This window comes from Hyperolius riggenbachi, chromosome 10 (genome assembly GCF_040937935.1).
Source record: "Hyperolius riggenbachi isolate aHypRig1 chromosome 10, aHypRig1.pri, whole genome shotgun sequence".
NCBI lineage: Eukaryota > Metazoa > Chordata > Amphibia > Anura > Hyperoliidae > Hyperolius > Hyperolius riggenbachi.
In genome coordinates, this window is record NC_090655.1 from 103,902,814 (window position 1) to 103,925,970 (window position 23,157).

Sequence of the window (23,157 nt, forward strand, 5' to 3'; positions counted from 1 at the left end):
TTTCCAACATGCGCTATTTTTCGGGTCCGGTCATCCGGCCCATGCACCCGGGCCGGATCCTGACCCACGTTATGCTTCCAGCACCGGTCCTATGCCACTTAGGGGGCCCGGACTACACGCCGGTATCCCCCATGCTTGCGGTGCCTTTCTGGCACTGCAATGTATCTAGTTCCGGCTACTTTATTGTAGCCGGAAGTGATACATTCCGGATCCTCAACTTGTGCCGCCTTGTGGCCACCGCAGAGACCCGTACGGTCTCTTTGTGGGAACCGGACCCCCGGACACTTGCGGACTCGAACCGCAAGTGTGAACGGGGCTTTAAGCTAAGACAGCTGTCTGTAAGGGTGGGCAGCAGTTAGAGGGTGAGCAGGAGATATATAGGTGTGGTTGATTGTGAGAACTTTATGCTGTAAGATATACTGCACCATGATGTTTCATTATCGTTTTGTTTGAGATTGAATGCACACAGAGTGTGGGAGAGGAGCCAGTGTGACAACTTAAAGAAAACCTGAACTGAAAATTAAAAGTCAAAATAAGCATACACAAGTCATACTTAACTTCCATGTAGTCTACTCCTCAGTGTCTTTCTCCTGTCCCGTGTCCTATTTGTTCACTGTGATCAAGGGAATTTTCCGTCCTCCATTTTGAAAATAGCCATTACCCATAACAGCTTTCTGGTCAGCACACAGTTAAACTGTAACATCGCCCACTTGAGCCATAGGGAAACATGGACATTACCTGGTACATCCGTTTTCCTCTCAGCTATAACTGACCGCAACTGATATTTTACTGACAGCAACTGATATATTTCAGATCTGACAAAATATTGTCAGAACTGGAAGGGATTATTGTCAGAAGAAAATGGTGAGCTTCTGAGAGGAACTGATTCAAGGTCACTATGCAATGTTCATTTGAAGTTACCTCATGTGTTTTAAATATTTTTACTCAGTACAGGTTCTCTTTAAGCGCAGTTGCTGTCTGTGAAGCGGGGCAGCCTTGCAGCAAGGTGAGCGGGCCATTCGGTTTCATTGTATGAGGTGGCAGAGGTGATCCCAAACTAGAATCTGCACTGCTGGGCCCCCCTAGGGTGATGGTCCCCGTGTGAAATTAACCCAGACAGATTGCACTATGTTTTTTCTTTTCTGTCTCCTTTATGTGCCGTGTCTTGGATGATCTGTTAGAGTACCCGGATAAACAGTGGCTTCTAAGTGGAAAAGGACGCAATACAGAGGATCAGTACAGTAGCACTGTTCCGGGATTTTTTTAGGATTAATATATATTTTATGGGAAAGGGTAGCGCACTCTATAAAGAACTTTGAGTTTGACCTGGACATGCATGTAGCGTAGAAAAGAGTTGCAGCAGACCTATGGTTAGTGGGTGAAGGTGGAACAGGGGAGCGCAACTACGAAATAGATATCACCTTAAGTAGTAGAAGGATAAACAGAGTGAACAGAGACAAGACACAGAACAAAAGCGCTTCAGGGACGCAGCCACTTAGGGCACGCTCCACAGGCAACCAGGGTCAATTGGGATCCTTGCCCAAAAACTCCTTATGTAAAAGTTGCACTGGGGCCCATAGTTGCTCATCTTTGCCACTGCTTGCAGCATTGGGGAACCAGTTTGACTCCCAGTCAGGACAATAACTGCACAGAGGTGTTCTCCCCATGTCTGCATGGGTTCTCCCACATTTAAAAAAATAAAATTGACTTAGACTATGATAGATATATACTGGAACTTTTGACTGTAGTAGAGATTAGATTGTAAGTTCCTCTGAGGGACAGTTAGTGACATGATTATGTACCGTACTAGTGACCTAAGCCCGTTTAAATACTGGTTGTAGGTCTGTCACCGCCGCACGCGCACACGGCTGGCCGGACTGTCCTGCCTCCTGTCCCAACAGCTGTCAGTGCAGGACATGCGCAGTAGCGCAAAAGCACTGACACATGGACAGGACGCAGGACACTTGTATATTATTAGCTAGGATACTCTGTATTCTAAGTTCCTTTGGAAGATGTCGGTGCAATATAAATAATAATAATAATTAAAAATGGGACAAATCCCAAATTTCCTTAAATTTGAATCCAAAAAGATTCTCGATTTTCTGGAATCCTTTGAATCTAACAAATCCTGTACATAACAATTGTGTGATCCGTGGAAGAATTATAGTTAGACTTATAATACACGGATCACACAATTCTTATGTACAGGATTTTTTAGATGTGAAGGATTAGAGAAAATCAAAAAAAATTTTGTATTAAGATTCAAGGAAATTTGGGATTCGTCTCCTCTCCCATAATACCCCGCAGTGCATACAGTATAGTCTGGGTTCATACCCATTGAGCACAGCCATATAGACACAGGTAAGTCAGTGATAAACACACCCCTGTGCAGCCCGAACCAATGCAAAACATGCAGCAACCAATGTTATGGCCCATGTGATCCAGAATACGGTGTAGTGTGTAGGTTGCTGTATCCAGTTGTAATCGTGTAACTGGCTGTGAACCAGTGTCAGCAATGATGTCTCATGCATATGACTGGTCATTTCATGTTTATTGATAGGGAGGCACACACTGACTAGCTCATTCTTTTCTCTGCAAGCATTTTAAATTATTGACTTTTCATTCTATAACAGAATAGATGAAATGGAGAGACGACTTCAGAGAGACCTAGAGATGGGAAAGGGAATGGCTGATGAAGTAATGGACAGTGGAGAGGAGGGAGAGCTCACTGATGAGCACAGGTAACTACAAGGGCTGATCGATTCTCCTCTCATCTGTGTTCAGCCTTCCAAGATATTTTTTCTTCAAATGGGGATCGGGATATTTAAGTGTTAGAATTGATCTTCTTTAAAGAGGCTAAACTTAAAATGAAGCTCTGATCAATTATGAATCATACTGGCAATATTTATATTGGCCTCATTTTAAGTTCTTGGTACGTCCCCAAGTTCTTGATATGTCCCCAAGTTCTTGGCACGTCCCCTATGTCCCCAAGTTCTTGGCACATCCCCTATGTCCCCAAGTTCTTAGCACGTCCCCAAGTTCTTGGCACGTCCCCTATGTCCCCAAGTTCTTGGCACGTCCCGTATGTCCCCAAGTTCTTGGCACGTCCCGTATGTCCCCAAGTTCTTGGCACGTCCCCTATGGGCCCAAGTTCTTGGCACGTCCCCTATGTCCCCAAGTTCTTGGCACGTCCCCTATGGCCCCAAGTTCTTGGCACGTCCCCTATGGCCCCAAGTTCTTGGCACTTCCCCTATGGCCCCAAGTTCTTGGCACGTCCCCTATGGCCCCAAGTTCTTGGCACGTCCCCTATGGCCCCAAGTTCTTGGCACGTCCCCCTATCTACTATAGGTAGGTGCGCACTACAAGAGCTTTTTTGAATCGCTTGCACTGTGAGTTTGTTCTCACTGGAGTGATGTGATTTGATTTTATAAAAATCCTCCATAGCATTGCATTAGCAAGAGCTTTTTCAAATCACTAGCGCTGATAAAGCTCCTGCAGTGTAAACCAGACCTAAAAGCTGTTACAGTGTGACTGTTAATGTTGAATAAGATGATTTAGATCATAAGAAAAGGTTGTATTTAATAGATCCACTGTATTAAAGAATCCAAAGTACAGTATTCCCAATATTGAAACCAGTTGTGTATTATATCTGTGAAAAAATCCATCACCCCGATCGTCCAGTGCTTTAACTATTTCCCATTTTCGGATGTAGATTAGTATAAGCCTAATTTTTCAGCACAACAAATGTGCTGAAAAGAAAAGTTACCCCTCTGCTTATATGCGAGTCAGTGGAGCAGAATGGATGGTGGAGTAGGTTTTGTTACTGGCAGAGGAGCGTAAGGATTGTGCACTAGTGATCCCATCTAGCTCCTTACTGTGTCCATCTCCCTGCAAAATGGTATGCAGACTGCGCTTCTCAAGACTTCTATGGGGAGGGGGGATGGCTTGTATTGGGGGTACATCTGGCTACTGTGGAAGGGGCTATACTGGGTAGGGGGCTTATATGCTCTTCCTATTCAGTAAGCTGCACCTATTCAGTAAGGAGTTCTTTGGGCGAGACTCCCTAACACTGCTACTGCCTACTGAGTGCGCTCTAGTGGTTGCCTCGCAAGCGCTTTGAGTCCGACAGGAGAAAGGCGCTATACAAATACTGCAATTATTATTATACGCAAGTCAATCACTTTTTCCTGGTTTCTGAAGTAAAAGTGGTTATCTCGGCTTATAAGTGGGCTGGCATATATGTGAGTATATACGGTAATAAAATAGGCAAAAAAAAAGTAGAAGTTTAAAAAAAATTTATGTGAGACGGTTACAAAGTAGAATCTGTATATTGTTGTACCGTGTTAGCCATCAGGCACAAAGTATGAAGAAGGCGTATTACCCGAAAGCTTACTCCTTCACTTAACTAAGTTAGCCAGTAAGGTCATCATAAAACATAGGCTTCGATTCATAAAGCATTACCTCATGCGGTAATGCTGAAAACAGCAGACTTTACCGACCACTTAGCAAAATGTCAATTCATAAAGGCTGTTACTGCATGAAAAGCTGACATTACCGACCAGGGAGCTAAATTACCGACTTGGCTGCAGTTACCGACAACACATGTCAGTAAATTGTCATCAAATGTCAATTCATAAAGCCTTCAACAAGCGGTAAGCCTGGCGGTAGTTACCGACACCTCTAGTGAGGTCTTAACACGTTACCGACAGCTCTGACATCTCTGATGAATGCCAAAGTGCAGAGATCCGAAGTCTGTTTGAGTCATCAGTGGAGAGAGCCAGAGAGCCCTCTGTGTGAGTCATTTAGCAGGCAGGGGAAAGACTGTGTGAGTCATCAGTGGAGAGAGGCGGCTGTGTGATTCATTTCTGCAGGGCAAAGAGAGAATCGAGACACTGCTCTACTCTCCCGCTCAATGGGCTGCGGTAATTTACCAACCTCCAAGGGCAGCTGGGGAAATCTTTATGAATTAGCACACAGACCGGGAAAATACCGTGTGCGGTATTTTCCCGACAAGATTTATGAATCGAGGCCATGTAATACCTATACACCTTTAATAATTGCCACCTGTAGATCGTTCTGAGACACAATGCTCTACAGATGCATTGCTTTGCCGTGGCCTAGTGGGGCATCTGTACAGCACTGGGGCCCTCCAACTTCTGCATCTAATCGCTATAGATGCACAGGCTGGGGATAATGATTTGACACATGCCCAGCTAGTAGTGAAATAAGGCATATACTCTGTGTGGTTTCTTTTAATCGTGAAAGACCAAAGAATTTTTTTTTTTCGGGGGGGGGGGGGGGGGGGGTTATAACTGTGGGACTTGAAGCAATATTTTTCAGTAAATTACTATTACTGCATGTGTGGAATTCTTAGTGAATGTTTTGACATTGTCAGATCTGATACGTTTGGCTGCATGCTTGTTTCTGGTGTGATTCAGACACTACTGCAGCCAGATAGACCAGCAGGAAGCCAAGCAACTGGTAATGTGTAAAAGGAAATTTTTGTTTTGTGGTTGAACTCGATGGACGTATGTCTTTTTTCAACACAAATAACTATTTAACTATAAAATGTCAGCCTCCATATTCTCACTTCAGGCCTTTAAAAGGAAGGTTCAAGCAAAATAAAAAAATGAGTTTCACTTACCTGGGGCTTCTACCAGCCCCATGCAGCCATCCTGTACCCACGTAGTCACTCACTGCTGCTCCAGTCCCCCGCTGGCAGCTTGCCGACCTCGGAGGTTGGCGGGCCGCATTGCGTACATTTTTACGCATTCTTGCTAGTGCAGGAACATACATTTTTACGCATTACTGGTTTAATATATGTCATAGAACCAGTAATGCGTAAAAATGTATGTGTTAATGTTCCTGCAATAGCGGGAATGCGTAAAAATGTACGCAATGCGGCCTGCCGACCTCCGAGGCCGGCAAGCTGCCAGCGGGGGACTGGAGCAGCAGTGAGTGACTACAAGGGCACAGGATGGCAGCATGGGGCTGGTAGAAGCCCCAGGTAAGTGAAACTCATTTTTTTTATTTTGCTTGAACCTTCCCTTTAAGCCAACTGTGTTGTTTACTTTGGTCATGATCAAAATATTAAAAAAAAAAAAAAAAACTTTATAAGCGTGCAGATTTTGTTAACATGGTAGACAGATTTACTGTAATTACAGTGCCAACATGGTGTCATTTGCTCCAAACATGCAGCTTCCTTCAAGCTTTGTCTGTAATTTGCTGAGTTTATAACTGCCAGGGTCTCGCTGACTATAGTTGCCAGGGTCTCGCTGACTATAGTTGCCAGGGTCGCGCTGGCTATAGCTGCCAGGATCGCGCTGGCTATAGCTGCCAGGATCGCGCTGGCTATAGCTGCCAGGGTCGCGCTGGCTATAGCTGCCAGGGTCGCGCTGGCTATAGCTGCCAGGGTCGCGCTGGCTATAGCTGCCAGGGTCGCGCCGGCTATAGCTGCCAGGGTCGCGCCGGCTATAGCTGCCAGGGTCGCGCCGGCTATAGCTGCCAGGGTCGCGCCGGCTATAGCTGCCAGGGTCGCGCCGGCTATAGCTGCCAGGGTCGCGCCGGCTATAGCTGCCAGGGTCGCGCCGGCTATAGCTGCCAGGGTCGGACAAGAATGTCTGCTACAGTGGCAGACTTTGTTTTTACTAACATAAAATCTCCTCGTTTTTCTTTTATTTTTTCTTCTAGAATTTTACGCAGATAATCAATTAAATTAAAATAAATCCATTTTTTCTTTTCCCCCCATTTAATAGAGCCTTTTTAAATAAATTTAAAGTCAACACAAATTCTATACCGGACCACCCCCCTGGAGAAGCAATCTTTCAATTATCTGAATCAGGAGCAATCTTCAGCCAGCATACCCTCAACCTGCAGCATTCCAATTTCTCTGCTGACAGCCCTCAAGAAAGAATCCTATTCAAGTAAATAACACTATTTTGTATCTTAAGTACAGTAACGTGGTCTTCTCAAAGTGTTTAGGCTGTTGGTATATAATTTTATTTTTTTTTATGTACCTTCTGATCCTGGCTGCACTTAAACCTAGTTGCTGCCAGCACACATCAAGATTGCAGTACAGTAATACACCAAAAGCATAGTGTTCAGTAAAACCACCATATCTGAGTAAAACGAAAATATAATCTTTAGACTTCAGTAATTGCGGTCATTTACTGTTGTATGGTGTAGTTTGCCTTTTTAAAACAGAAGATATTTGCAATAATTCAGTTTTAAGTGAGTGACTTGTGGTCTCCTACAAGGCATCACTCCCAAATTTGCAATCCAGAACCACTGGTGTTCAGCAAACCTACAGCTTATAAAATTTACACAGCCACATTAACCCAACATGCAGACAGCCTGTTTCGGACTGTTAGTCCTCCTCAGTGCATGGCAGGGATTGATATGGCTCTATGGCAGAAGGCTTGGACCATTACAACAGAATGCCCAAGCAGCTCGGGGTGACCCAAAACTACTTGGAAATTATAGAGGCCTAAGAGAGACAGAGAAGCCCTCCTCTCATTGCAAATGCCCTCTGTTTTAAAGGTGTTCTGTGAAGGCATAAAAAACCCAAATCTAACACTTACCTAGGGCTTCTATCAGCCCCCTGCAGCTGTTATGTCCTGCTATGAGCCTCCGTTCCCCGCCACCGGTCTGGTCTAATTATTCGTCTAACGAGGCGAATAATGCTTGCTCCCACTCACATCTCCGGGAGCTTACTGCGCAGGCGCAGTACGAGGTTTTCTCATACTGCGCCTGCGCAGTAAGCTCACGAGGACACGCAGCTGCAGTCTGCTTAGATGAATAATTAGACCGGGTCCGGCGGCGGGGACCGGATGATTTTGGAGGACTGCATGGGACATGACAGCTGAAGGGGGCCGATAGAAGCCTCAGGTGTCAGGTTGTTTTTTTTTGTTTTTAAAGCTTCACAGAACCCCTTTAAGAAGGAAAACTACACTGTGTGCTGCTTTTTAGTAGGAGGGCTTATGGTTTCCCTTCTGCTCTTCTCTGAAAACATGGAATCGGAGGGAACTCAGTAGTCCGTAATGAATTAAAATATTGCCTTTTATAAAGTTGTGCAAAGCTTTGATAGTGGGAACAGTTGTGAAAATTTGAGAATAATGCTGCCCCATGGTGATGTCAGGAGCAACACTGTAGATCCTCTAGAGCAGAGTTCCCCAACCCTGTCCTCAAGGCCCACCACAGTACATGTCAGAAAACCACAAACATGCACAGGTGAAGTAATTAGTGTCTCAGCAAAGCTGATTAACTACCTCTGTGAATCTCCACAAAACATGCACTGTTGGTGGGCCTTGCCGACAGGCTTGGGGAACACTGCTAGAGCATACATGTCAAACTCTGGCCCGGTTTCCTTACTTTGCTTTGTTTTGCCCACTCTAAACCACCAGAGAAGCTATATTGGAGGTGAAGCCCTAGATTACCAGGGAAGCCATATGGGGGAGGGAGGGGAAAAGCACTAGACACCAGGGAACTTTATAGTGGAGGGGAATAACTAGACACCAGGAAACTGTATGGGAGGGGGGGGCATTAGATACCAGGGAACTTTATAAAGGAGAGAGTTGGACACTAGATATTTAAGGTCGACTTGCAGCTTGGTCCCAGTGTTTAATTTCAAGCCACTTTGTATTTGAGTTTGACACCCCTGCACTAGAGCTACTGAGCTGTTCCTCGGCAATATCAATTACTGTGATCGACTGCCAAAAAATTGTTGCCCCAACATGTCGGCCAATTGTAATTTTGATTGAAGAAGAAATCCACCAACATTAGTGATCGAGCAGGATGTCATTTTTTTTGATACCTTATCAGGGGCTGGGCCCAGTGGTATCTATGCGAGATGAAGGTGTGCTCCATACAGTTTAAAATGAGCAGTAGCACAGTGAAGCGTTCTGACACTTGACTCCCCAACTGGCACGCTCCCTTCTCTGCCACCGTCCTCTCCCACTGCCTGTAGTGACCCCCGCAGGATTACGTGAGTGCGTAAATGGCGGTGGATCACTATGGCCACCGGGAGATGACAGGAGCTCAGAGGAAAGGAGCACACCACTTGTAGAGGTGAATGTCTTAGCGCTTCGCTGTGCTGATAATCCGCATAGGGCCCTGGGGAGAAGCCCTGGGGGTTGCAACTGTGCGAGTGGCAGCAATTTATGGGCGGAAGTCATATATGTGCAACACGGATAAGTGTCTCTCTGAACAAATGTCAAAGAGGGATTTATCTTTTGGGGATGTTGGGAGAAAGTCTTAATGCTAGGAACACACAATGCAATTTCCTGTCCAATCTACTGACTATATGATAGGAAGTTGTATAGTGTGCACATGTCCAAACTGCTCCCCATCAATAATGGGGTCAATTTTCCAATTATAACTTAGCAAAATCGATCCCTTTATCAGTCAGAAACACATCAGACAGGTCAGGAATAATCGTCCTATTCCCATCAATCAGACCAGAAGTTGATGAAATTTAAGAAGTTACATGAGATTTAAGTAACCATAGGAAATGCGAAAAGTTACCTGACTTATTGTTTTTAAATAATTTTAAATGCACATTTTTTTTTTGCAGCTGCAGTCCAGAAAATCAGCTTATGTTGGCCACAGAAGGGTTTGTGACTACTTTGTATCAGTTCAAGAAATGCCCAGAGATATTAATGAAGTGGATGTTTCAGGTAAGAAACATTATTCATGCCTGGAGCCGGGCTTCATCGGGGGCAGTTCAGACATTTGTAACATAGTTTGGCTCCAAAAAAATATTTCTGTCCATCAAGTTCAAAAACAAATTGGTACAAAACTGTCCTTTACCCCCACATATCTCACATACTGTTGGATTCTGGAAGCCTCAGATTCCAACTACCTAATTTAAAAAAAATAAGTTACCTCAATTCAAGTGTGCTTTAATCCTGAGGTTAAAATACATTTTATGAGAAAGTGATGAGATAATTGCGTGTGCCGCATTTATCGTAAATAAAGGCTTCATTTTAAGATTTAATTCTACACTGCGTTCCAAATTATTTTCCCATTTTTATTTAAGTCTCATAAAGATTTAAATATTTAGTTTTTGAATTAAACTTGTGGATGGCATTGTGTCTCAAGGATCTTTTGATCACTTAAATCAATCTTGGACACCTCTGATAACTAGTTTGCCAGGTGACCCCGATTTAAAGAAAAAACTACTAAAAAAAGAAAGGTGTTCCACATTATTAGGCAGACCACCATTTTCAAGCAATATGAGAAAGAAAAATGATGTCTTTGCTGCCGAAAAGTGTGAAATTTGTTGAATGCCTTGGACAAGGTGTGAAAACCTTTTTATTTCACGAAAACTTAAAGGATACCCGAGGTGACATGTGAAATTAGATAGACATGGGTATGTACAGTGCCTAGCACACAAATAACTTTGCTGTGTTCCTTTTTTTTCTTTCTCTGCCTGAAAGAGTTAAACATCAGGTATGTAAGTGGCAGTTCCTGTCTGAGTCAGGACTGGGTCAGACTTCAGTGTGCCATTAACTGTTAAGAAATTACAACTATAAACCACTTTCCTAACAGAAAATGGCTTGTGAGAGCAGGAAAGAGATAAAAAGGGCCAATAGTTCATAGATTTTAGCTCTGGCATAGTTCAATGAGTGTGTCATCTAGCAAAAACAATAAAACAGTAACAACTTAAAAAGTAGATTTAAATATAAAATAAAACTGTGGAATATCTTAAAAAGTCAGTTTTAGGAGAAGGAGGATAGGTCCAATTGTTTATTTCATTAGTTTATTTTCACCACGGGTGTCCTTTAACTACCTAAAGACCGCCTCTCGCCAGTTGGCGTGAACGCGGTGGCTCCCCCAGGACCACGCAACGCCAATTGGCGTTAAGTCCTGGTGGCGTGGTTTGAAGGGGATCACGTGTGCCGATGCACACGCATCCCTGCTTGAATGACGGAGCTCCGCTCAGTCATCAGTCTCCCAGCGGCGATCGCCTTTAGGATACTGTTAAGCCGTCTACTGTATTTACATTGTACAGCGCTGCGTTCTACGGCAGTGCTGTACTGGGGACCGCCGTGTCACTCGGCTGTCCCCTTGGGAGGCACAGGGAGCGATCGGCTCTTGTAGGCTGATGCCTATAAGAGCCGATCGCTTTGATTGGCTGGTGGGGGGAGGGAGGGGATTAACAAAAAAGTAAAAATAGCAAAATTTATTTAAATAAAAATAAACAAGGCAGCAGCAATCAGAGCCTACCAACAGAAAGCTTTGAAACTCTGTTGTCCATTATAATTTGAAACAGTGCATTTTTTAGTTGTTTTTTTTAGTTTTGACCAGTGGTGCCCAACCTTTTTTTGCCCGAGGGCCGCACTTCATGTTAAGATAAATTTTGCGGACCGGAACACATACATACAAAATTGAAATAAAACGCTTTAACATTTTTCTAGTAACAGTTAACATGGTGTTGGAAAAGGAAAGGCCTAGTAGCTTGACCGGCTGGTAGGGTGTAATGTCGCACTGTCCCCTGAGATGAGAGGCGGAGCAGTGGCAAATCATCTGGGAAAGGAGAGCTGGAGCACGTGAGGAGAGCCAAAGCAAGAATTCTTGCTGAGGAGGAGGATCGGGGATTGCGTTATAGGTTTCTCTGGTTCTTTGCAGTAGTGCTGTGATAGACTCTTGCCCAATGGTTGCTGCAGGAACCTCCCTCCAATAAGAATAAGGCTGATTCCTATTGTAGGGTGGTTCCTGCAGCAACCAATGGACGAGGGTCTCTTACTATCACAGCGCTACTGCGGAGAACGTGACTACTGTGTAAACCTATGACATAGTATGACACAGTCCCCGATACTCCTCCTCAGGACACTTCCGCGGGCCACAAAAGTTGGCTTCGTGGGCTGCAAATGGCCCACGGGCCTTAGGTTGGGCACAGCTGGTTTTGACAAACCTACTGTTATCATTAGGATGTTTGTTCAGTAACATTTGAATCGTGCACTAATGGCTGATGACTCAAAATGATGCTGACTGTTATTTGCATCTACTATTTTGGAAAATCAGAGAAAATATCATTTGGAACGTGGTGTAAACTGCAGCCATGACAATCTGATGTCTTTTATTTGCTAAACAAACAGCATTTCAGTGCTGAAAACAGCCACTACTTCTATCAGCAGCCTTTCCTCAGCCAGGTAAAGATGATGTGCCTTCTATTTACTTTTCTGAAAACCAGGCTGCATTGACACTCTGCTCAACAAGCTTATTTGCATGGATAGGCGCTTTAGTTTTGGACAGGAAAACATCAAGCAACTTTAGACAATTTCTTAGCAGGACAAGTACTATATGTATCTATGTTTATATGATCATATCATTTTAGGTGCGCATTAAAGCATAACTATACTTGCACAACAGGACATTTGGGGCCTGTTTCCTTTAAGGCTGTAACTGGCCCATATCTGCAGTGTTTCCCTGCAGGCATTTCGGGTGGGAAATGCTTCCTATTCCTGCTACAGCTTGCTGCCCGAATTGCACTGCGGTGTGATTCTGTGCGGTATGTTGCAGCTTCCCGCAGCGCACATCTGAATCCCTACAGCAGTGCATGGCGCTGCTAAGCGAATAAGGCTGTGGCTTTGCAGCATGCGTGCAGTGCATATCCTGAATTATTTACTACAAGCTACTATATGTCATTGGTGTTTCTCTTTAAATGTATATATCATTTTAACATACTGTATTTTTTTTTTATATAAAATATTTTCTTACAGATGGTTTCTGTTCATCCGTCTTATACAATATCAATGAAACTTCTTAACACCTTGATAGAAATAACATGCAACCATCGTAAGTATTTAGCAGTTCTTATTGTTTTGGCAGTTGTCTTAACAGTTGAAGTAAATTTTAAAAAAATCTTTTTTTTTTTTTTTTTTCCCCCCTCTTTCTACTAGTTACAAATCTAGAAGAAACCCCCTGGACTCCAACTTTGCTGGATATAGCAACTGTGTTTGTTAACATGGGAGTTCACTTTAGCAGTCTTTTTCCTTTTCCACTTATTCAGCCTTCCTTCACTGCAGCTGATTTGGTGTAAGTGCCTTACCGTATTTTTCGGACTATAAGACCATAAGTGGCAGGGAGTGCAGTGATTGGCCCCAATGATGGAGCATGGTCCCGCCCTCAAGACCATTGGCTCTATTTAAGACAGGGAGTAGTGAGCGGCCGTGATTGGTGGTCTGGTGCAGTAATTGGCGGTAGGTGGCTCCTAAAAGCTGTGCGGCTACTTCCTATTGATCGGAGCAGCGTGACTGTAGGTGGACACTGGGGAACAGAGAGCAAGGGGACAAGGAACAGAGGACACAGAGACACCGAACACTGGAGCGCACAGGGACAGAGGACACACGAGGAAGGAGGACAAGGGACTGCTTTACATACATGACACTGGTCCGAATATGTATTATTTGGAGTATAAGACACACTACTTTTACGAGACATCTAGAAACAAACAAGGCCTAGTAGTTGCTATTGGAGAGGTGGCCTACTTTCATCACAGCCCCTTAAGGTTTTTTTTTATACATATTAACAGTATATGTGGATGTAGACATTGGCACATATTTATAATCTTTTCTCCCATTCATCAGCTGGGACACCCTCTGGAGGATTGGTCCCTGCCCAATCCTGGGGAAACACAAGAAACAAGTATAAAAAGCTCCCGCCCTCCCTTCATCCCCAGTTTTATTTGTGTTTCCGCCCGGTGAACACACGGAGATGCAGCTCCCATTTTGTTATTTTTTATCCTCACCAGAGGGTGAGTGTTTGTCCGGCGGTAGTACCTGGAGTTTGCGGGGTGAAGGACGCAAGAGCACCGGGTCCCTGGTAACGCAGGCTGCCGTCATCACTGCTGAACGCCTACGGGTGGAATTGGGCTGTTCAGCTTTCGCCTTCCTCCTGCGCGAGCCACTGCCTTAAACTTATTGGCCGGCGCGCTTAGGTCACTTCCGGTGACGTCAGAGGAGGCAGACCGGAAGGTGCAGAGAGGTTCCTGATTTAAGCGCCTATTGGGCGTGCGTGCGGCGGCAAGATGGAGGAACAGAATCGGAGTGCTGCCACCGCTGTTGCTGCTCCTGCAGCAGCGGGTCAAGGCACTACTGTTCCCACTGCCTCCTCAAGTGCTGCAGCATCTGCTACTAAGAGTCAGCAATCGGATGGTGTGGTGAGTGGGAGATGAGTTCTCCCTGTTATGCTCCCAGTTGATTTATTGCATATGGTTTTTTAACTGGGTTGTGTATGTCTTTTCTCTTCTCTTGTTTATACAGGCTAGAGTGGAGTCTGGGTCTTCTTCCTCTAGTAGTAGATCCAGATCAAAGAAATGCTGTCAGTGTTTAGCTAAGCTTTCATCTAGCTATACTAAAGCGCTTTGTCAGTCATGTATTGATGCAGTTATTTTTGCAGAATCCTCTTCCATTTTTAAAAATATAATGCGGTCTGTGAAGAAAGATATGGATGAGACTCTAGGGAAATTTAAAGAATCTCTTTTTTCTGACTGTCCCGTACCAGGTCCCTCTTCAGCACCAGTTGGTCCTCCCTTAAATCCTTCTGTCCCTATTTCTGTCCCTGTCTCCAACTCGGTTCAGGTTCAGTTGCCCCTGGATGCATTGAATGTAGATCTCTTGGGGGAGGAAGGGGAGGAGGAGGAGGAATTGGAGGGTAGAGAAGATGTCTCGGACATAAAAGAAGGGGAGAATGCTCCTTCAGAGGAGGAATCTGATAGCGATTTAAAAAAGGCGGCTAGATTCCTTTTTAGTACAGAGGAGACAAATGAATTGCTGAAAGCAGTTTATTCCACGGAACAGATCCCTGAGGTTCAGAGAGAGCTTACAGCTCAGGACCAAGTATATTCGGGTTTGGCCCAACAATCTGGTAGAGTGTTTCCTTTCCATCAATCTATCAAGGACATAATAAAGTCACAATGGCAGGAGCCGGAGCGTAAATTGTTCATTTCCTTTTTCTTCTTCTGACATTGATGAGTTTACTAAATGTCCAAAATTAGATGCAGCCTTATCCAAATATTCAAAAAACGCGGACCTCTCTTTTGAGGACGCGGGGGTATTGAAAGATGCAATGGACAAGAAAATAGATCTTCTATTAAAGAATCCGCTTCTTTTGCGTTTATACCAGAAGTAGCGGCCACCTGCATTTCCCGTAATTGACGGGTTTGGATGGACAATTTAATTTCTCATGTGAAAACAGGTTCTGATCTTAATATGTATGTTAGGTCTCTGCTTGTGGTCTTGAAGTCGGTAGCCTTTTTAGCGGATGCAGCAGTGGAGCTTGTGCGCATTTCTGCACGTACCACCGCTTTAGTTAATTCTGCGTGAAGGGCTCTCTGGCTCAAGACTTGGGATGGAGATTTGACTTCTAAAAACAGACTATGTGCAGTTCCCTTTGAGGGTAATTTATTATTTGGGAAAGAATTGCATAATGTACTCTCTAGGTCTTGTGGAAAGATGGAAGCAATTTCCTAACAAACGCAAATCATTTAAATCTAATAAACCAGGGTTGTTCAAAAAGCCTGCACAGAATCAGGTCAAACAACCAGCCCAGCAGCGGAAATGGTCCTTTCCAGCTGGTAAAGGGCGCGGAGGATTTGCTCTTGTGAAACCAACCGACCCTAAAGGGAATAAATGACGAGTTGCCGGTGGGGGGGAGACTTCTTTATTTTCTGTCCCACTGAGAAAAGCATTATTCCATACCTGGACGATCTGCTTATTTTTTCCAGGACAGAGACGGACCTCAGAGCCCACAGGGACATGGTCATACAGGTTCTCTCGGATGGGATGGATCATAAACTACCCCAAATCAAGTCTGGTACCCTCTCAGTCGATTGTGTTTTTGGGGTATGTGACAGATTCCATACAGGAGAGGATTTTTTTGACTCCAGGGAAAGTAGAAAAATTACAAAGGGAAGTCAGAGAGTTGCTTTTACTCCAGGAAGTGTCAATAAGAGAAGTTATGAGGATTTTAGGTCTCATGACAGCATCCATTTCAGCAGTAACTTGGGCACATTTTCACTCTCGAGTTCTCCAAAACTGGTTATTGGAAGTGTGGGACAAGACCCAGGAGTCTTTGGACTCGCAGGTTCATGTTCCAGCGCAGGTGAAAGGAAGTTTTCACTGGTGGCTTCAACCACACAATCTAACACAGGGCAGGGTATGGAGAGAGGAATCCCCTATAAGAGTTTACACGGTCGCCAGCGCCTGGGGGTGGGGGGCGACAACAATGGGCCAACATTCCCAGGGGAGGTGGTCCAGGTTGATTGCCCAAAAATCTTCCAACTTCAGAGACCTTCAGCAGTGAAGGAGGCGCTTCTGGCGTTTCAGGACTTGATTTGACTCAATCATGTCCTGATTTTGTCAGACAATGTTTCGACGGTAGCATATCTCAACGGGGGGGGGGGGGGGGGTTCCAGATCTCTGAGTCTTTCTCTTCTGTCGATGGAAATTTTTGTTTGAGCAGAAGCCAATCTTTTGTCAATCGAGGCTGTTCATGTAAAAGGATCTCTCAATCTGGAGGCGGACTTTTTGAGCCGCCACGAATTTGACCATGCCGAATGGGAATTTAACCAGGAGGTTTTTCTCTGGGTCACAGAAAAATTGGGTGTCCCAGACATCGATCTTTTTGCTTCACCAGTCAATGCCAAGATTCCTCAATGTTTTTCTCTTCACAGAAATGCGAGTTCTCTGGGGTTGGATGCACTGTCTGTCCCGTGGACGTTCAATCTGGGGTACACATATCCACCCCTCAAATTGATTCCTCATGTCTTGGACAAACTTCAGAGGGAGAAAGTAAGTCTCATACTCATAGCTCCTGCGTGGCCCAAAATAATCTGGTTCTCCACTCTACTACATTTGTCAGTTCAAACTCCTCTGAATCTTCCAATCAGGCCAGACCTTCTTCGTCAGGGGCCGCTTTTTCATCCCAAGCCAGAACTATTCAATCTGGCGGCCTGGATCCTGAAAGGATGATTTTAAGGAGTAAAGGAGTTTCAGACAAAACCATTGACACTTTATTAAAGTGCAGGAAACCGATTACGCACAAGATCTATAGAAAGGTTTGGAAAGTTTACACATCTTGGTGTTCTACACATAATCTGATTCAGACTGAGATCGGGGCTGTTCTTGATATCTTACAAGAAGGCCTCGAAATAAATCTGGCTTTAAGTACGTTGAAGGTGCAGTGCTCGGCCCTATCAGTTCTCTTAGACATACCCTTGGCACAGGAAAAATTGGTCAAGCATTTTTTTTCGGGCAGTTCAGAGATCAACTCCTCTGAAACAAAAAGTGGTCCCTCAGTGGGATTTGTCACTAGTTCTCAATGTTCTGTCCGGTACCCCCTTTGAACCTATTGAAGAAATTGATCTAAAACTTTTGACACTTAAAGTGGCCTTTTTAGTCGCCATTACTTCAGCCAGGAGGTTGGGCGATCTACAGGCTTTGTCTATAAAGGACCCGTTTTTGACTATTTTCCCAGACAAAATCATTTTACGGCTTGACCCTTATTACCTACCAAAGGTATCTAGTGATTTTCATAGATCCCAAAACATTGTACTTCCCTCGTTTTGTGACAATCCTTCCTGTTTCTAAGGAACAAGAGTTTCATTGTGTAGACGTCAGGAGAGCCCTTCTATCCTATCTAGCTAGAACTAGAGAGTTTAGAAAATCTTCTCATTTATTTGTTTTATTTATGGGGAAGAATAAGGGACAACAAGCTTCAAAACAAACTATTGCTAGGTGGATATGTGAGGCTATTTCTCTAGCTTATAAGACTTCAGACTCCACTCCACCAACCAACATAAGAGCACATTCCACTCGATCGATGTCAACGTCATGGGCGGAGAGAGCGGGTGCTACAGTCCAGCAAATATGTCAAGCGGCAACTTGGGCGAGTTCTTCCACTTTCGTCAAACATTACAGGGTGGACGTTCTTTCGCAGCAGGATTTGTCCTTTGGCAGGAAAGTGCTTCAGGCTGTAGTCCCTCCCTAGGTGGGTATTTACTTGTGTATCCCTCCAGAGGGTGTCCCAGCTGATGAATAGGAGAAAGCACCAGTTAGTCTTACCGGTAACGGTGTTTCTGTTCAGCAGCTGGAACACCGTCTATTACCCTACCCTATTCTGTCGCATTTCCTTGTACCTATCTCTTTATATATAGTGGGTCACTTGGAGGTGCTTCGCTCTTCCTTTTTTTCCCTTAGTGTTCGGGCTTTTTACTTTATATACACTGGGGATGAATCAGAATCAGAATCAATTTATTTTCGCCAAGTAAGTTTGCACCTACAAGGAATTTGTCTTGGCAGTTGCTTAACAAACACAAACAAAAACAATACAAGGACAAACAGTGTGAATATTACAAGTTATGGACATTATAAGTATAGTGGCAGTAAGCAATGTGAGAATTGTTCATGTTTAGTTCTGTGCTGATTACTTTCAGTCCTAGCAGCTCTAACGTGGTTCAGCATTAAGTATGGCTACCGCTTGAGGAAAAAAACTGTTCCTGTGTCTAGAGGTTTTGGTAGCGATTGACCGGAATCTTACTCCTGAAGGCATGCGCTGGTAGAGGGAGTGAGCTGGGTGAGAGGGGTCAGAGGCAATTTTGGATGCTCTCTTTCTGCACCTGCTAGTGTAAAGATCCTGCAGGGAAGGTAAGCTACAGCCAATTATCCTTTCCGCTGATCGGATGATGCGCTGCAGCCTCCCCTTTTGTAATGCTGAGCAGGAGCTGAACCATACAGTCATGGATGATGTTAAAGGTGGATTTGATGATTGCAGTGTAGAACTGCACCATTAGATTTTGAGGTAGGCCAAACTTTTTCAGCTGCCGCAGATGGTACATTCTCTGTTGTGCTTTCTTGACAATAGTGGCGGTGTTGTTGTCCCATTTTAAGTCGTTTGAGATCGTGGACCCAAGAAACTTGAATGACTCTACTTGGGTTATTGTGGATCCATTTATGGTTAAGGGGAGGTGCTGGGGGGGAGATCTCCTAAAGTCTATTATCATCTCCATGGTTTTGAGAGCATTTAGTTCCAAGTTGTTGCTGCTGCACCAGGAGGAAAGCTGTCCCACCACATGCCTGTATGCAGACTCATCCCCATTTTGAATGAGACCAACAACTGTTGTGTTGTCTGCAAACTTCAGAACCTTAACAGATGGATCTGTGGAGATGCAGTCATTGGTGTAAAGTGAGTACAGCAGTGGGGAAAGCACACAGCCCTTGGGTGCACCAGTACTGACTGTCAGAGAGCTTGATGTGAGTTTACCAAGTCTAACACGCTGTCTTCTGTCGGTTAAGAAGTCGGTTATCCATTTGCAGAGGGATTCAGGTATGTGTAGCTGGGAGAGCTTGCTGTGCAGCAGTGATGGAATTATGGTATTAAATGCAGAGCTGAAATCTATAAATAAAATCCTGGTGTAGGTTCCTGGGATATCTAAATGCTGTAGTACATAATGCATACACATGTTCACGGCATCGTCTGCGGATCTGTTAGGCCTGTAGGCAAATTGCAAAGAGTCCAGCAGGGGATCTGTGATGGATTTCAGATAAGTCATTATCAGTTTTTCAAATGCTTTCATGACCAGTGATGTCAGGGCAACAGGCCTGTAATCATTTAAACAAGTAGGTTTTTTTTTTTTTGAATTGGTACAATAGTTGCGCTTTTAAAACAGGCAGGAACAATTGAGAGTTCTAGAGATGCTTTGAATATGTCTGTAAATACAGGCGCTAATTGGTCGGCACAGAGATTCAAGCGTTTCGCAGACACAACGTCTGGTCCCATTGCTTTCCTGGTGTTTTGTTTTTTAAAGAGTCCATTTACATCTGATTGGCATATTGTTAGAGCATACACATCTGGGGACAGGTCAATAGATTGTGTCTGGCCTCCTGTGTTGCGTAGTTGCTGAGGCACCGCAGGGGGTGGAGACGTTGGCTGGCAGGAAGAGTGTTCAGTTTGCCTGTGGCAGAGATGCAAATTGACTTGTTGTGTTTGGCTTCTGTTGGTAGTGTCAAACCTGCAATAAAATGTATTCAGTTCATCTGCAAGCTGCAGGTTATGTAGTGAGGGGGGAGGAGATTTCTTCCTGTAGCTGGTAATTTCATGTAGAGATTTCCATATTGTGGATGAGTCGGCGTTAGAAACATTTTCCTCAAGTTTTTGAGAATAATATTTTTTTGGGGCGGATAATGGCTCTCTGCAGTTTGTATTTCGCAGCTTTGTAGAGGACTTTATCGCCTGTACGATATGCCCTTTCTTTATCGAGGCGCAGCTTTCTAAGATGTGATGTGAACCAGGGTTTATCGTTATTGTACCTGGTGCACTTTTTTGTGGGGATGCAGGACTCTTCACAAAAGGTAATATATGATGTCACAGCGTCAGTGTATTCATTTAGGTCACTGGAGGATTCTTCAAATAAATTCCAGTCAGTTAAATCAAAGCAGCTCTGCAGTTTTTCTACAGCTTCACTAGTCCATTTCTTAACTGTGGTCACTACAGGTTTGGCAGTTTTTTAGTCTTTGGATGTATGTTGGGATAAGCTGTATAACAGCATGATCAGAGTTCCCCAAAGCTGCCCTGCTGACAGAGTGATACGAGTCCTTAGTCGTAGTGTAACAGTGATCAAGTGTCTTACCTTCTCTAGTTGCGCTTGTGACGTGTTGCCTGTATTTGGGGAGTTCTTTGGAAAGATTAGCACTGTTGAAATCCCCTAGTATGATAAAAAAAGAATCTGGGTACTCCCTTTCCACCTCAGTGATTTGATCTGCGAGATCTTGGAGCGCAGGCTGAAGGGAGGGCGGGCGGGAGCTTTTTATACTTGTTTCTTGTGTTTCCCCAGGATTGGGCGGGGACCAATCCTCCAGAGGGTGTCCCAGCTGCTGAACAGAAACACCGTTACCGGTAAGACTAACTGGTGCTATCACAGATCGCTGACCAGCCAGACCCCGAAGTGGCCAGACTTCGGGTTCTGGCCATAACAAGAAGTTACATCCAAAATACATTATTTAAGCACAGTGCATGGAATATGTCTTTGTGCCTTTTAAGGCAGATCTACTGGCTTGCAGCACACCTATAGCTATTTATTTAAATCATATAATCCAACTCGCAAGCAGCTGTTTCATGCTGTTTTGACCTTCATCAGTGCAAAGTATGGTTTAGAAATGCCTCTCCATATAGAGCTTGTGAGGGTGGTGTTATAGAGTTAGATTTGTATTGTCTCTTCCTAGGTACTGTCTTCTTCAAGTGATGGCCAGTTTAAGTCCTTGGATAATATTGCTAATATTGATAATATTACAGATTATTGCTAAGCATGTCCCTTTTGTAAACTTGAGCTGACCATTTAATTCTGTTACACTAACAGATCTGCCATTCAATCTTCTGTGTCTGGGACCGCTTGTGCACAACCATTGTTTTCTCATGTTCCAGAATTTAATATAGCTCATGTCATTAAGGTAAGTCATTTGATGGGATTTAAGTTAGTGATCTGTTTGACGTTACATATAGAATCCCTAATATCTGGCACAGGCGGGGATTGCCTCATGCCGGAAATGTGTTTTTGCCAGTAGCTTCAAAAGTCAACCAACCACCCCTAAAATAACACTATCCTCCCCCAGAAGCAAAAGCGACTTACCAAACCACTGGGCGCCATCTTCTACACTTCCTGCAGCTCCCAGCAGCTTTCCTGCATCCTCCTGTTTGGCTCCCCAAGCATGCATATGACTCGATGCGTACTGATCAGCTCTCAAAACAAGTTTTAATTTTTTACTGGTTTCCTCCTATATTGTGTAAACATGGAAAAGGGGACCCTATACAACCACCATACAAACGACTATCCATACAGGAGCAGGGAATCTGCAACCAACTGTTAGTAGACAAAAGGATATCCTGCTACACCGTAGGGTCGATTGAAAGTTCAATTTTTATTGTGACATCTATGGTAACACAGAAAAAAAAGCGAATGCGTATCGGAGCAAACATGGCTCCTTAAAGGGGCACTATGGCGAAAAATTATGTTTTATAGCCACTGTACTATGCCTAGCTGTTTGTAGAGCATAGTAGCTTACATGTAGTGAGGCACAGGGGCTTTTTTTTTTAAACACTGACATCACCTTGTAAACATTTGCAGTCACGTCGGCAGAAGTACCTTTCCGACGCCACTTAGCCTGTTCCATGTAGTTGTAGGGAGGCATCTTTCCCTGTTGCTGTTACTGACGTTACAGTTTTCCCCTCTCTGCAGCGCTGGAAGGTTTGTTCTAAATTTCAACTGCATGATCGTGCAGTTATACTGATCCCCCATGCGCCGTAAAGAGTAGTAGCTGATGTGCTGTGCGGGGAGTGGAACGCACCCTCCCTCTTACGTGGGACGCAACTGCATGTGAGGAGGACTGTGGAGGAACGCATCATCATTACTGATGACGCTGCCCGGCAAGGACCCCTGTAGCGAAGCTGGCATTGAAACGGACACCTAATGTTGTCCGTTTCTATGGCTACCAGGCTTCGCTCTGTGAAGTGCGCAGACAGAGCGGTGGTGGCTTGCAGAGCAGACACAAGTGCTGTAGCTGTGTCCTGCTAATTGTACAGTAGTTGTGATTTTTGTTTTTTGTGGTGAATTTTTTTTTTATAACCAATAGTTTTTTGTGTAAAGCTAATTGCAGGTAGTTAATGAATAACTACCTGCAATTAGCTTTGCACAAAAAACGATTGGTTATAAAAAAAAAAATTCACCACAAAAAACAAAAATCACAACTACTGTACAATTAGCAGGACACAGCTACAGCACTTGTGTCTGCTCTGCAAGCCGCCGCCGCTCTGTCTGCGCACTTCACAGAGCGAAGCCTGGTAGCCATAGAAACTGACAACATTAGGTGTCCGTTTCAATGCCAGCTTCGCTACAGGGGTCCTTGCCGGGCAGCGTCATCAGTAATGATGATGCGTTCCTCCACAGTCCTCCTCACATGCAGTTGCGTCCCACATAAGAGGGAGGGTGCGTTTTACTCCCTGCACAGCACATCAGCTACTACTCTTTACGGCGCATGGGGGATCAGTATAACTGCACGATCATGCAGTTGAAATTTAGAACAAACCTTCCAGCGCTGCAGAGAGGGGAAAACTGTAACGTCAGTAACAGCAACAGGGAAAGATGCCTCCCTACAACTACATGGA

At 44.4% G+C, this 23,157-nt stretch overlaps 1 protein-coding gene across 5 annotated transcripts in view; it reads left to right on the plus strand.

Annotated features, from left to right (window-relative positions):
* SLF2 (SMC5-SMC6 complex localization factor 2) overlaps positions 1-23,157 on the plus strand; it is an 87,725-nt gene that overhangs the window by 30,733 nt on the left and 33,835 nt on the right. For all 5 annotated transcript variants that reach the window (XM_068255207.1, XM_068255208.1, XM_068255206.1 and 2 more), the window contains 6 exons: positions 2,634-2,741; positions 6,756-6,923; positions 9,572-9,674; positions 12,723-12,798; positions 12,903-13,038; positions 21,356-21,446. In XM_068255207.1, the coding sequence (XP_068111308.1) occupies positions 2,634-2,741; positions 6,756-6,923; positions 9,572-9,674; positions 12,723-12,798; positions 12,903-13,038; positions 21,356-21,446 (682 nt within the window). The remainder of the gene's footprint in view (positions 1-2,633; positions 2,742-6,755; positions 6,924-9,571; positions 9,675-12,722; positions 12,799-12,902; positions 13,039-21,355; positions 21,447-23,157) is intronic.